This window comes from Mustela putorius, unplaced genomic scaffold, assembly GCF_011764305.1.
Source record: "Mustela putorius furo isolate JIRA1106 unplaced genomic scaffold, ASM1176430v1.1 tig00004039_pilon_pilon_pilon, whole genome shotgun sequence".
Classification (NCBI taxonomy): Eukaryota; Metazoa; Chordata; class Mammalia; order Carnivora; family Mustelidae; genus Mustela; species Mustela putorius.
The window spans coordinates 710,198-724,448 of record NW_025422174.1 but is presented as its reverse complement, the minus strand read 5'-3'; the positions used below and the strand labels follow the sequence as shown (position 1 = coordinate 724,448).

The 14,251-nt window shown below is 50.4% G+C and overlaps 2 protein-coding genes across 8 annotated transcripts in view; both read left to right on the top strand.

Moving 5' to 3' along the window:
- LOC101685489 (Snf2 related CREBBP activator protein) overlaps window positions 1–7,807 on the top strand; it is a 32,433-nt gene extending 24,626 nt beyond the window's left edge. For 6 of the 7 annotated variants that reach the window (XM_013046565.2, XM_004773867.3, XM_013046563.2 and 3 more), the window contains 7 exons: window positions 1,600–1,769; window positions 1,903–2,099; window positions 2,189–2,303; window positions 2,758–2,877; window positions 4,192–4,386; window positions 4,542–4,625; window positions 4,738–7,807. In XM_013046565.2, the coding sequence (XP_012902019.1) occupies window positions 1,600–1,769; window positions 1,903–2,099; window positions 2,189–2,303; window positions 2,758–2,877; window positions 4,192–4,386; window positions 4,542–4,625; window positions 4,738–7,410 (3,554 nt within the window). In that variant the 3' untranslated portion in view covers window positions 7,411–7,807. The remainder of the gene's footprint in view (window positions 1–1,599; window positions 1,770–1,902; window positions 2,100–2,188; window positions 2,304–2,757; window positions 2,878–4,191; window positions 4,387–4,541; window positions 4,626–4,737) is intronic. The other variant, XM_045072609.1, reaches the window with a different exon arrangement.
- Window positions 7,808–7,934: 127 nt separating this feature from the next.
- Window positions 7,935–11,573, top strand: TMEM265 (transmembrane protein 265). The gene is made up of 3 exons (XM_013046566.2): window positions 7,935–8,394; window positions 9,409–9,579; window positions 11,089–11,573. Exons 2-3 carry the CDS (start codon window positions 9,412–9,414, stop codon window positions 11,248–11,250), a joined length of 330 nt encoding a protein of 109 aa, XP_012902020.1. The 5' UTR covers window positions 7,935–8,394; window positions 9,409–9,411; the 3' UTR covers window positions 11,251–11,573.
- The last annotated feature ends 2,678 nt before the right edge of the window (window positions 11,574–14,251 follow it).

The window sequence follows — 14,251 nt, the reverse complement described above, 5'->3', positions numbered from 1 at the left end:
GGTGTCTACAGTGTAAGTCAGGTTCTATTATGCAAGAGTATCTATTGGACAGTAGTGAATTGTTTCTGCAACAACCCAGCAGAGATGTTTCTTCAGTAACATGTTTGGAGATTTTGTAAATGGCCTTAGAATGTAAGACAACAAAATTTTTATTAACATATGCTCAAGAAATATTTTAGTAAAAAAACAATTTTGTAACATTTGAAACCATTTAGAGTAAGTAGACAAATTGAAAGTCTTTGTTAAAAGCATTTAAACTTTTCATCAGAAACATTATAGAAGGTATTTCTGTGTTTGATGGGAGATTGAATTAGATAACCTCATAGGATCCTCTATCCATGGTTATGATCTTAGGGATCTTCAATCCTTGTATGTAAGTCATAACATCCAGTGGATGTTGTTGATGTCTGTCCTGTGAATCTGTTGTGTGTTTTAGCTGGCACAACTCAGAGTAGCTCCTTAAAGATTTCCTTCCTGTTCATTTACCATTGAGGGTTTCCTTTTTTCCCCTGAGGGTCTTTATGTTATCCTACCCCCGGTTAGACATAGAAGGTAGATCCTAGACAGGAGCAGACTGAAGAGGGGGATCCCATAAAAGAAGGAAATAAAGTTAAAAAATATATATGTATATATGTATATATATATATTTTTTTTTTAATAAATATTTAATTAAGGATTCCTGGGTGGCTCAGTTGGTTAAGCCGCTGCCTTCGGCTCAGGTCATGATCTCAGGGTCCTGGGATCGAGTCCCACATCTGGCATCTTGCTCAGTGGGGAACCTGCTTCTCTCTCTGCCTCTGTCTGCCACTTTGCCTGCTTGTGCTCCCTTTCCCTGACAAATAAATAAATAAAATCTTTTTTAAAAAATTAATTAACTTAAAAATATTAATTAACTTGGGGCGCCTGGGTTGCTCAGTGGGTTAAGCCGCTGCCTTCGGCTCGGGTCATGATCCCAGGGTCCTGGGATCAAGTCCCGCATCAGGCTCTCTGCTCGGCGGGGAGCCTGCTTCCCTCTCTCTCTCTGTCTGCCTCTCCGTCTACTTGTGATCTCTCTCTATCAAATAAATAAATAAAATTCTTAAAAAAAATTAACTTAATTTAGAGAGCATGTGTATGGGGATGGGAAGGGAGAGGAAAAATCTGAAGCAGACTCTGCGCTGAGCGTAGAGCCCAGCACGGGGCTCCGTCTCACAACCCTGAGATCATAGCCCAAGCCGAAACCAAGAGTCAGACACTGAGCCTCCCAGGCGCTCCTAAAGTTAATTTTTTTTTTTTTAAGATATTTTTACTTATTTGACAGAGATCACAAGTAGACAGAGGCAGGCAGAGAGAGAGAGGAGGAAGCAGGCTCCCTGCTGAGCAGAGAGCCCGATGCGGGGCTTGATCCCAGGACCCTGGGATCATGACCTGAGCCAAAGGCAGAGGCTTTAACCCACTGAGCCACCCAGGCACCCCTAAAGTTAAATATTTTTTATCTTTTAGGCTAATTGAAACCCTCAGCTAAAGCTTTTATTATTTTTCAACTAGAGTCTTTGAGTGCTAAGTGTTCTCCCTATTCCAGCTTCTAACGAGCTCCCCATACCCTTCATTTTTCGTCAGGAAAGTTGCAAACATTGGCAGTGCTGTTGCGACAGCTCAAGGCGGAGGGCCACCGGGTGCTCATATTCACCCAGATGACCCGGATGCTGGATGTATTAGAACAGTTTCTCACCTACCATGGCCACCTCTACTTGCGTCTGGATGGGTCTACTAGAGTTGAACAGAGACAGGTAACCTGGACATCTGCAGCCCTTTGAGGCTCACCTCAGCTACGGTCTCCATTTTCCAGAAGGGGCCCCACTAAGCCTTGGGTCTGTGTGGGTGGCCGTGTCTCCTGATACAGTCTTTTCTCTTTCTCTCTAGGCTTTGATGGAACGATTCAATGCAGACAAACGCATATTCTGCTTCATCCTTTCAACTCGGAGTGGGGGTGTGGGGGTGAACCTGACAGGAGCAGATACTGTTGTTTTTTATGACAGCGACTGGAATCCCACCATGGATGCTCAGGCCCAGGATCGCTGTCACCGAATTGGCCAGACCCGAGATGTCCACATCTACAGGTATTGCCTACTCTCCCCTCATTTTGCAGCCTCTTTACTGGTAGGTTTATTACTCTGGCGGTTGACACGGCGCCTTTGTCACTCCGTAGACTTATCAGTGAGCGGACGGTGGAGGAGAACATCCTAAAAAAGGCAAATCAGAAGAGAATGCTGGGAGACATGGCCATCGAGGGAGGCAACTTCACCACAGCCTATTTTAAGCAGGTACTAAGATCTTCCAGTCTATGCAGGAGACAACTGCTGTGCCCGTAGGGATTGCTCCTGCTCATGAAAGTCGATTCTGGGGCACCTGGGTGGCTCAGGCTGTTACGCGTCCACTCTTGGTTTCAGCTCAGGCTGTGATCTCCTGGGGTTGAGTTGTGCGCTGGGCTCCACAGTCAGCAGGGAGTCTGCTTGAAAGAGTCTTTCCTTGTGCCCCTCCCCTCAAGTGCCTGCACGCTCGCTCGCTCTCTTTTTTTCTCTGAGATAAATGCTGGATGTATTAGAACAGTTAGACAGTAAATCTTTAACAAAAATAAGTAAATAAGATGCTTTGTTCTCCACAGATCTGCCTCTTCAACTAGTGGCATTCCTGATTATTTCTAAGAGCTCTTATTTCATAGTAGACTTGGGTCCAGCATTCCATTGGCTCTGACACTTCCCTCTCTTCTCTCCAAAGCAGACCATCCGAGAGCTGTTTGATATGCCCCTGGAAGAGCCGTCAGGCTCATCTGTACCCTCTGCCCCGGAAGAGGAGGAAGAGACTGTAGCCAGCAAGCAGACCCATATCCTGGAGCAGGTGAGAAAAGAGCCCGCATTCTCTGGAGTAGAGCGAATAGTTAAGGTGTGGGCTGTCTGGGGCGAAAGAACATTTCTGCTGCTTCCCGAATGACTGGTGGCCTTTAGGAGTTGTGAGTAGATTGCTTATTGGCTCATAAGATTTCATAGAAGAAAGGATTTGAAATCCTCAGTTACTTGTTTGAATTTTCTTTTCTTTTTTTTTTTTTAATAAGATTTATTTATTTATTTGACAGAGATCACAAGTAGGCAGAGAGGCAGGCAGAGAGAGAGAGGAGGAAGCAGGCTCCCGGCTGAGCAGAGAGCCCGATGCGGGGCTTGATCCCAGGACCCTGGAATCATGACCTGAGCCAAAGGCAGCGGCTTAACCCACTGAGCCACCCAGGCACCCCACTTGTTTGAATTCTAATAGGACCTCTTACTAGCTGTGTTTGTTAAGCCAAGTCAGCATCATCTTCTGAGCCTGGAATCTTGCTTTTCACCTTTCTGAACTGCTAATGGGAAGGAAGTAACAGGATAAAATGGAATAGTGGACGTAAGAAGTGCTTTGTATGTGGTGTGACCTCTTGTTTTCCAGATACTGATTGATACATAGTAGACTCATTTGGGGAACCTTTTGGCTTTTTATTTTAATTTGTTTTAAGTAGGCTGCACGCCCAGTGTGGGGCTCGATGAACTCACGACCTTGAGGTTAAGAGTCGTGTGCTCTACTGACTGAGCCAGCCAGGTGATCCTAAAGAGCTTTTTAAAGGATTGATTCCTGGGACCCCATCTGAGAATCTACTAAGTTATGATTTTGGGGGGGCAAAGGCTGGGAATTTGTATTTTTTCAGAGGTAGATGTTGGGAACTATAAGGTACAGTACGGAGGTGCTTTTCCCTGCATGCACTCTAGGTTGTGTTCCTCGGTGACTTCAGTGTGTGCTTTCTGGCTATTCATCACGGGAAAAAACCAGAGGTGCTTAGTCTGTTGTCAAGCGGTATCTCAGTGCAAAAAAGAGTTAGGGATTTTTTTGTAATTACAGCTTTCTGGGACTGTTCTCTTAAGAAGACAGAAGGTGGACTTGAATGGAAAAGGAAGTGGAGCTAGAGGTTTTTAAAACAGATGCTTTCTCACTAGTGGGCTTCCAAGTGAGATCTAGTTTATCCTATGTGGAATATCGCATTGCTTTGATAACTTCGAGGGCTCAGAAGAGAGTTGAGTTCAGTTATATACCTGGTTTGGTATAAATGTGGCCTCAGATTTTTGTCTGAATCAAACCACGGGATGTAGAATTCTTTAATTCTCCTGGTTTTTCTTCCCCACACCTTTGCAGGCACTGTGTCGGGCAGAGGATGAAGAGGATATCCGTGCAGCCACCCAGGCCAAGGCCGAACAGGTGGCTGAGCTTGCAGAATTCAATGAGAATGATGGGTTTCCTGCTGGTGAGGGAGAGGAGGCCAGCCGGCCTGGGGTTGAGGATGAAGAGATGTCCCGAGCTGAGCAAGAAATCGCTGCCCTTGTAGAACAGGTCAGTGTTGGACCCACTAGTTCTCAACCTCACCCTTCACAGCTTCTTCCTCTGGGCCTTGTGATCCTCCTCCTGTCTTCTCTGGTGAAAATAAGGCTATCGGGCCCTGGTTATCAAGTCCTTATGTTGTTGATTACCACTGTTTCTTCCCACAGCTGACCCCCATTGAGCGCTACGCCATGAAATTCCTGGAAGCTTCACTGGAGGAGGTGAGCCGAGAGGAGCTCAAGCAAGCAGAAGTGAGTATTTCTAGAAGGTGGGGATGGAAGTGAGAAGCGGCTGCTTTCTACCCACTCCTGACCCTGCTTGCCTCCCTCTGACCGCCCACCATTTGGGCTCTCTTGTTGGTAGGAACAAGTGGAAGCTGCCCGCAAGGATCTGGACCAAGCCAAGGAGGAGGTGTTCCGCCTACCCCAAGAGGAGGAGGAGGGGCCAGGGGCTGGGGATGAGGTTTCCTGTGGGACTGGTGGAGGCAGTCACCGGCGCAGTAAGAAGGCCAAGGCCCCTGAAAGGCCAGGGACTCGCGTCAGTGAGCGTCTTCGTGGAGCCCGGGCTGAGACTCAAGGGGCAAACCACACTCCTGTCACATCCTCCCATCATACCCGCAGCACTTCCACAACCCCACGCTGCAGCCCTGCCAGGGAGAGAGTTCCCCGGCCAGCACCTAGGCCTCGACCCACTCCAGCTTCAGCTCCTGCTGTAATTCCGGCCCCAATCCCTGTTCCAATTCCGGCCCCCAGTCCAATAACCATGCTTCCTGCTCCTGTCTTGCCTTCTCCCCCACTGCCTCCTTCACCGATTCCTCCCTCTTGTTCTTCTGCCTGTGCCCCTCCTCCTGCCTGCACCCCTCCGCCAGCTCATACGCCCCCTCCCACCCAAACTTCTCTCTCAACTCCTTCCTCCCCTCTCCTGCTTGGTCTGCCTTCTGTGCCCGTCTCCCCGCCAGTCACCAACCTCTCCTTGGGCTTGGGGCCTGAGACAGAGCTGTGTGCACAAGCATTGGCATCTACCGAGTCCCTGGAGCTGGCTGACTTGGCCAGTTCCGAGACGTCCCCGCTTCCTCTTGTGCCCCCTAAGGATCTGTTGCCAGTTGCTGTTGAGATCCTGCCTATATCAGAGAAGAACCTTTCTCTCGCCTCTTCTGCACCTAGCCCAACCCTGGAGGCTGACAGCGTCCCCAACGGTCAAGAGCAGGAAGTTCCAGAGCCTGCTGAGGGGACCGACCTCACAGTGCTGTCTGACGGTGAGGAGGTGCCCTCGTGTCTGAGTGAGAGCAATGGGCTGGATCTCCCACCTTCAGGAGCATCTGATGAGCTACTTCCGGAGCCAGTGGAGGTTGACAAGAGCTCAGAAGAGCTGATGGAGGCCCAGACCCCAACCTCCAGCCCAGAGAAGCCCCAGGAACTTGTTTCACCAGAGGTCGCAGCCCCATCCACCTCATCCTCCGCCACCTCCTCGCCTGAGAGTCCTTCACCTGCCCGGCCCCCTCGGCGTCGCACCAGTGCCGATGTAGAAATTAGGGGTCAGGGGGCTGGTCGGCCAGGGCAGCCTCCAGGCCCCAAAGTGCTCCGCAAGCTGCCGGGACGGCTGGTGACCGTGGTCGAGGAGAAGGAATTGGTGAGGCGGCGGCGACAGCAGCGGGGACCTGCCAGCTCCCTAGTGCCTGGCGTGTCTGAGACGGGCGCCAGCCCGGGAAGCCCGTCTGCCCGCAGCATGTCGGGGCCGGAATCCTCACCTCCCGCCAGTGGGCCCTGTGAAGCGGCCCCCCCATCCGCACTGCCCACCCCAACCCAGCAGCCCTTCATAGCTCGCCGTCGCATTGAGCTGGGGGTGACTGGTGGGGGCAGCCCAGAGAATGGAGACAGGGCACTGCTTGCCATCACCCCTCCAGCTGTGAAGCGTCGGAGGGGGAGGCCCCCCAAGAAGAACAGGTCTCCGGCAGATGTTGGGCGAGGGGTGGATGAGGTACCTTCATCCGCCTCTAAGGGAAAGACCAACGGGGCTGACCCAGTCCCTGGGGCTGAGACCCTTATTGTGGCGGAGCCTGTCCTGGGACCCCAGCTCAGTCCTGGGCCCCAGCCTCTCGGAGCCCCGCCGGTTCACAGACCAGAGCCCTTCATCCTATCACCTGTGGAGAAAAGAAGGCGTGGGCGGCCCCCTAAAGCCCGAGATTTGCCCGTTCCTGGGACCATTTCCTCTCCAGGGGATGGCAGCTTAGAGAGCCGGACACAGCCACTCCCGCTGCCACCTCCCCTGCCACCACTCCCACCACTCCTAGCCTGTCCCACTGCTACTGTCGCCAACACTGTCACCAATCTCACCATTTCAACATCCCCACCCAAGCGGAAGCGGGGCCGACCTCCCAAGAATCCACCATCACCTCGGCCCAGCCAGCTCCCTGTGTTGGACCGTGACAGCTCTTCAGTCCTTGAGAGCTGTGGCTTGGGGAGGCGGCGGCAACCCCAGGGCCAGGGGGAGAGTGAGGGCAGTTCCTCTGACGAGGACGGAAGCCGCCCCCTCACCCGCCTGGCCCGCTTGCGGCTTGAAGCGGAAGGAACGCGGGCGCGGAAGAGCGAAGGGTCCATGGTGGTGGCTGTGATTCAGGATGACCTGGATTTAGCAGAGAGTGGGCCGGGCGGGCTGGAATTGACACCTCCTGCGGTCTCGCTAGCTCCAAAACTGCGCTCCACCCGCCTGCGGCCAGGGTCTCTAGTGCCCCCGCTAGAGACTGAGAAGGTGCCTCGCAAACGGGCAGGGGCCCCAGTTGGCGGCGGTCCTGGGCTGCCAAAGCGGGGCCGCCTACAACCTCCAAGTCCCCTGGGACCTGAGGGTTCAGTAGAGGAGTCTGAGGCTGAAGCCTCCGGTGAGGAGGAGGAAGGGGACGGGACCCCACGACGCCGGCCTGGCCCGCGCCGCCTCGGTGGGGCCGCCAGCCAAGGGGACCAGCGCGTTCTGCGCAGCAGTGCCCCTCCCCATCTGACTGGCCCTGCCGTTAGTCACAGAGGCCGCAAGGCCAAGACGTGAGTGGGCTGCCCCTCCACCTAGGCTTTCCGCCACGGCCCCCCTCCCTCCGCAACCAGGCCTGACTCTGTTAACCACTACTTGAAGTCTTGAGGGGGAAAGCCTCCCGGGAGACATAGGGGCCTCTCCCTTCTTCCCACCAAAGTAGGGGGTAGGCGACTGGTTGTCATGGAAATGGGGCTCTTCACATACCCCTTCCCTTCCACCCCACGTGGCTGGGCAGTGTTAAGGGTGGCAAGATAGTCTGTCCCCACCCCCTGTACTTGATTCCCCAGCTATCTTTCACGGCCCCGCCCTTAGGGGAAGGGGGAGGGGCTTCTCTCTACCATGAGTTTTTTTTTTTTTTTTTTTTTCTTTTTTTTTTTAAGAAGAAAAAATAATAAACTTAGTTTCTGTATGAGCATCCGCGTAAGGAGGCTTCTGATTTTCTGGTCTGGTGGAGGGTTGGGTGGGAACTTGGGCATCGTTTTCTTCTTCTCGTTCTTGCCAAAACCCTAGTACCTGATCCCTAACTTAGAATTATGTGTCTTTGAGGCAGAAATCCTGCAAGAGGAGGAAAGATTGGCAAATCTGATCTGGTAGGGTGCCTTTCCCTAAATTTTCAGTTTTGAGTCACTCCAACTCCCACTTTTTTCTCTCCTCCTATTCCCTTAGTTCCTGGACCTTCACTCAGAGCTTTCTGATGCCTCGGACTTGTCCCTGCTTTCACCCCTCTTGTTCAGGGGCTTTCACTCCTTTCCCAGAAGGCAGGCATCCGACCTTCAGTCGCTCCGTTCCCCGTCTTTGCTCTCCTCCATCTAGCCAAACTAGTTTGAGTCAGCCACACCCCTTTCCGAGCTCCTGGGGCCTTTTGGGTGGTGGCTGGCCACCCACCCCCACCCCCGGGCTTGGCTTGGAGACCTGAGTCAGCTCCATCTCCACCCAAGCCAAATCCAACCAGAGGCAGGAGCCGAACGAAACTCGCAGTCCCTCGAGGCCCACAGCCAGGTAAGAGCCGCTGCTCGTTTTTTTTATGTTCCCTGAACCCTCTCCTAATGACTGTGTCTGTGTTCAGCACATCAGTTCTTTCCTCACTTCCCGTCCTGCAGCTGCGTGGCCGAGAGTCTTTGGCTCTGCTTATCTTGCCTCCTGTCACCCGAACGCTTGTTGCTTGTGTTCAGAGAACCGCAAGGCTCCATTTTGTCCAGGCTGTCGCGGATGGTGGGAGATGCGGGTGGCAAGGTGGCTGGCCGCCGCAGCTCGGAGGGGCTGAGAAGTTAGGGAGGGGAGAGATGATGAAGCATCATTATGCAGGTTTCTGTGTGGGTTATGAGGTCATGGCGCTGCTCTGAATACATTGGGTGGCCCGGGTTAAGATGGGGCAAAGAGGCAGCCGGGAGTGAGCCTAGCAAAGGAGGCCGTTTGGGGAGGTCTGCTGGACTCAAGTCCCCTGCCTCAGCCAAGAAGACAGCTTAGAGGGGTCCTTGCCCCTGCCTTCTCCCATCTCTGTGTCCTCCTCCACTCGCTTTCACGTGAGATGCTGCTGTGCTTGAAGTGGGGGGCAGGGCTCGGGGGCCCTTCCGCGAGCCCTTCCTCATACTCACGAGCAGCTTTTGAGGGACTTCAGAGAATGCTAAGACCCTTTGAAATACAGTTTAAAGTCACTGATTGGTGGAGTCTGGTTCCTACCAGCTTTTGAGATTCTGGGCTTCTCCTGCTTGTCAGTGTGTGCACCTGTCATTTTGTTTTTCCCTGCTTGTCAAAACAGTTAAGCAATACAGACAATGCTACGTTTGTGCCGGCTTCCCTTGAAACACTCAGAATCTTAGGCTGAGAAAAAAGGATTCCGGCAGAAGGTTTCCTCTCTTGGTCTGTGAGTCATGAGAGGAATTCCCCAGTACGGCAGCATTCCTGAGAGTTGGGCTAGGTCACGAGGACACAGCAGAGAGAGGGGCGGAGTCTGACGACCCAGGCCAATGGCTCAGTTGTTGGGCTTACAAGTACCTTGACTGTCGCCCACAGGTGATGGAGGACGAGGAGAAGGCAGTGGACACCTTGGTGAGCAACCTGGAAGCTGCCCACCCTCCATCCCCCGTCCGCTGCTGCTGGCTCCGCCTCCGCTACTTGGCAGCTACTAGCATTATCTGTGGCTGCTCTTGTCTGGGAGTCGTGGCCCTCGTGTTTGCCATCAAGGTGAGGAGTGCGATTCCTGTGGGAGCAGGGGGGTGGGTGTAGTCAGGTGATGGGTTAGCGCATTTGATCTGTGTACACTGATCACACAGCTGCTAAGTACTTGTCACAGCTTGGCTCCGGGCCTGGTGTCAGAAATGAGACCTGCTTCTGGCCCTCAGAGTGAGTGCCACAGTCTAATGAAAGAGAGAGCTGTGAACATGGGTAATTAATGAAATGTAGCTCGTCAGTATTGTGATGGGGAAACACAAGGTATTCTGGAAGCAAGGGCGGATATATATGTGTGATTACGTACCTGTGTATGTAGAGTAGGAGACAGGAAGGTAGCCTTAAAGGATGAGTGACTAAGGGCTGAAAGGGCATTCCAGGTAAAGGGAGCAGTGTGTGCAAAGGCCTGGGCTCCTCGTTGCCCACGACTGGACCAGTGAGGAATGGTGAAGATGAAGCCAGAGGGCCCAGACTCCCAAGGGCCTCCCAAGTGGGCTCTCTGCTCAGCAGGAAGCTTGTTTCCTCCTCTCTCTCTGCCTGCCTCTCTGCCTACTTGTGATCTCTGTCAAATAAATAAAATATTTTTAAAAAGAAGGTACTGAGGAGTACTTTAAAGACTTCTTGCAGAGGAGAGTGACATGGTCAGGTTTGTGTTCTAAGGCCTACATGGAGAGTGGGTTGGAAGGGGCAGGACTGGAGGCAGTTGAGCAGTGATTAGAGCAATCTATAGCAGTAAGGAAGAAGCTGTGGGGTTTTTTAGAGGGCTCCACCATTTCCAAACACCTAACCGAAACTGCAGGTTTACCTTTTTTTTTTTTTTTTAAGATTTTATTATTTATTTGACAGAGACAGCGAGAGAGGGAACACAAGCAGGGGGAGTGGGAGAGGGGGAAGCAGGGAGCCTGAGGTGGGGCTGGATCCCAGGACTCTGGGATCAGGACCTGAGCCAAAGGCAGGCGCCTAACGGACTGAGCCATCCAGGTGCCCCCACATGCACCTTTTGAATGGCCACACAGGCAACTTAAGTGTCACATGGGAATTTTCTCAATCCTGGTTTTATTTTAATAATCAGAAACTGTATTCTTATGACCTTGAGACTTTCTGGCTTCATCATATCAAAAAAGAATTCTTAGTAAAATGATGAGGCCCATTGGGCTAATGAGAAGGGGGTGGTGTTTGGCTGACGGGAGGGAAAGACTCCAAGATATCTCTCGGTTTCTTGCCAAGGATTCCAAATTCTGAATGAATGTGGGATGAGTAGAAAAAGATTGGGGATAAAAGGTTTGAAAAGGACTTTCCCATCCGTGATCTTGTGAGCTAACAATGGCTACTTGGAAGCTTACACAGAGCTGAGTAGAAACCTTACTTTGTAGAGGAGGCATGAGAAATAGACGTTGGAAAGGGAAAAGCCATTTTATTTCAGGGGGTTTGGGTGTCAGATTTTGAGCCATTACAAGGATGGAGGATTGGTATGGGACGGTGGGCTCTTTGGGGAAGAACCTAACCAAAAACCTGCCCCCGCAGGCAGAAGAGCGGCATAAGGCCGGCCGGTTCGAGGAGGCAGTGCACTGGGGGGCCCGGGCCCGGAACTTCATCCTGGCCAGCTTTGCTGTCTGGTTTGCTGTCCTTGTTCTGGGCCCCCTGCTTCTGTGGCTGCTCTCCTATGCCATCGCCCAGGCTGAGTGACCCTGGGTGGCCTCTGCTGAGAGTCAGCAAGACCTCCTGGATCCTGCAGTGCGTCATTGCTAGCGTCTGAGGCCAGCAGTGGTCCTTCCTGGCTGGAAGGATGATGCCTCTCTCAAAAGGCTTTGGAAGAGCTCTTCTAGACCTTTCTAAAAGGGGGCAGCAGCTAAAACTGTCGAGGGGAGGCCAGCCTGCTCTGTTCTTTCAGTGCCCACCATCCCCCAGCCTGCTACATCCTAGGGGCCTCGACCCAGAGGTGGGGTTGAAGACCAGGCCTGATTTTATTAGACTTTGTTTTGTAATAAAAATCTTTTTTAGCGGTGAAATGCTTCTGTCTAATTGTTCTTCCCCTACTTTCCCCTGGCCCTTGGCGAGAGCCAGACCGACACCTGACTGATGGCAAAAGTCTGCATTTCCTTACTTAGGAGCTGCAAGAGGGTTTCCCTTGGAAAGAACCCAGCTTCTCCCTTGCACATCAACAGAGAGCCCCTGCGGCCAGATAAGACAAGGAGCAGCTGCTCCTGTATTTATGGAGTGCTTCCTACATTCCAAGCTGTGTTCGTAAGAACTTTCTGTTACTTAACTCCTTCACCCCTCACAGCCACTCAGAGTGTTTTCACTCTTTTCATTTTATAGTTGAGGAAGCCGGCCCCCAAGGTCCTACAGCTAGTGAGATTCTGAGCTGGCATTGAACTCAGAGCCTTTGGTTCCAGAGTTGAGAGAGGAATGAACGGGATGGCAGCAGCAGGGGAATCTCTGCCCTGGATGTGAAAGTCTGTAGGATTACCATGGATTTTTATATCCTTTATCTTGGGCCCTCCCAGTAATATTTTAAACACATTTTACACCTCCTGATCTTAGCCAAAAGGCCAAGAAGCGATTAAACATATTTCAAATTGTGAAGCATATCATATATGTAGGAAAATATCCAAAAGGAATACATAGCTTTTAAGGTAACACAAAGCCAACATCTGAAAACCATCATTCAGTCAAGAAATTGAACGTGAAGAGCGCTCCCGAACCACCTGTCGACAGACCCTCCCAATCACTACTCCGTCCTTTTTCCCACAGGCACCAGCATTCTGACTTCTGACAGTGGGGTTTAGTTCTGCCTGCATTTGAGCACTATCTAAATGGAGTCCTATGTATCTTTTTATGTTCGACTTCTATGACTTAATATTGTTGGTGAGATTCGTCAATATTTGGTGTAGCTGTAGTTGTCGTCATACTGTAGAGTATCCCATTATATGACTTTGTTAACGGTTTAGCCATTATCTGTTGGTGAACTTTGGGGATGATTCCGTTTGGGGGAGATTATGAATCTTGCTACTGTGGACATTCTTATACATGTCTCTTGGAGTACATGTGCCCTGGGAACTGAATTTTTGGGCTATTTCACCATAATTCAGAGACCAGCAGAGCACCTAAAGGAATTAAAGATATTTGTTGCACACTGAAGAGAGAGGTTTAAAGGGGAAGATGGTTGTCTTCGATGTTCCAGAGTGCTCCAGGAAAGAAAAGTGAAGAGTATCCATTGCTGGTCCCAGAGGTTAGAGTTACAACACTGGGTAAAAGCCATACCTAGGGCAGTGGCTCTCAATCAGCTTCATAGCAGAACCACTGGGGAGCTTTAAAAAGTACTTATGCCTGGACTTCAGCCCTACAGATGTCGATTGATTGGTGTAAAATGCTGCCTGCCTGGGCACATTTTAGAGAGAATTATTTATTTATTTTTAGGTCTTGCTATTTTAAAACTCAATTTTGAAAAAATTTCAAACCTACTGAACAATAAAAGAATAGTACAATGAACTCATGTGTGCTCTTCACCTAGGTTTATAATTTTTCACGTTTGTTTTACCATGTTTCACGTTTACCACGTGTTTCACCACATTTGTTTTAAGGTCTTTCTAAATACACATATTGTTGGGCCACCTGGGTGGCTCAGTGGGTTAAAGCCTCTCCCTTTGGCTTAGGTCATGATTCCAGGGTTCTGGGATCGAGCCCCGCATCGGGCTCTCTGCTCAGCAGGGAGCCTGCTCCCCCCTCCCTGCCCGCCTCTCTGCCTACTTGTGATCTCTGTCTGTCAAATAAATAAATAAAATCTTTTAAAAAAATAAATATACATATTGTTATTGTGGAGCCATTAGAGAATAAGTGGAAGGCCCTTTATTCCTAAATTTTTTTTTTTAAATTTTACTTATTTGACAGATCACAGCAGGCAGAGAGAGAAAGGAAGGGAAGCAGGCTCCCTGCCAAGCAGAGAGCCTGACTTGGAGCTCCATCCTAGGACCCTGAGATCATGACCCGAGCCAAAAGCAGAGGCCTTAACCCACTGTGCCACCCAGGCGCCCCATTCCTAAATTCTTACTTACAGTTTTTAGTGTCAGTATGGTCTCAGATTGTTTTTTAGTTCAATTTGTTTTATCCATTACTGTCATCCTTTTAAAATACTTGGTTGGAGTATAATTTACATGAAGTAAAGTGCACAGATCTTAAGTGTGTGGCTTGGTGAATGTTTCATATAAACTCATCTGTATAATCACCTAGGTGAATAGAACATTAGAAGACTCCCTCATGGCCCTCATTATTCTTTTTGTTTCCGATTTTGACCAGTGGAAATTGCATCAGCCTAGTTCTTTTGTCCTGATAAGTCCCCACATTTCTTCACTTGCTTTCTGGCACAAATTATTCCAGGCTCATCTTACACTTTCTCTGCTCCAGCCTGGGAATTGGTCATTTCTCCCAAGAAGTCCTGGTTCCTTGAACTGGGGCCTGTCACGTTGAAATCAGTATCTAGACTAGCGGTCCTCATTCTCCTGAGATGTGACTGCTTCTAGGCCCTTTCAGAGGTTAGAGCTAGAAAATATATCTATTTTTAGATCTATGTTTAAAATCATACCTCCAATTTCAATCAGTCGTAAGTCTTTCTCTCCGTTTCCCATCTCAAATTCCATCGTCCTGTATTAAGAATGTTGTTCACTTGCAAATCTATTTAAGTATAACA

Coding starts and splice junctions, on each gene's coding strand:
- TMEM265 (XM_013046566.2), top strand. CDS start 9,412: ATGGAGGACGAGGAGAAGGCAGTGGACACCTTGGTGAGCAACCTGGAA. Junction 9,580..11,088: donor CCCTCGTGTTTGCCATCAAG/GTGAGGAGTGCG, acceptor CTGCCCCCGCAG/GCAGAAGAGCGGCATAAGGC.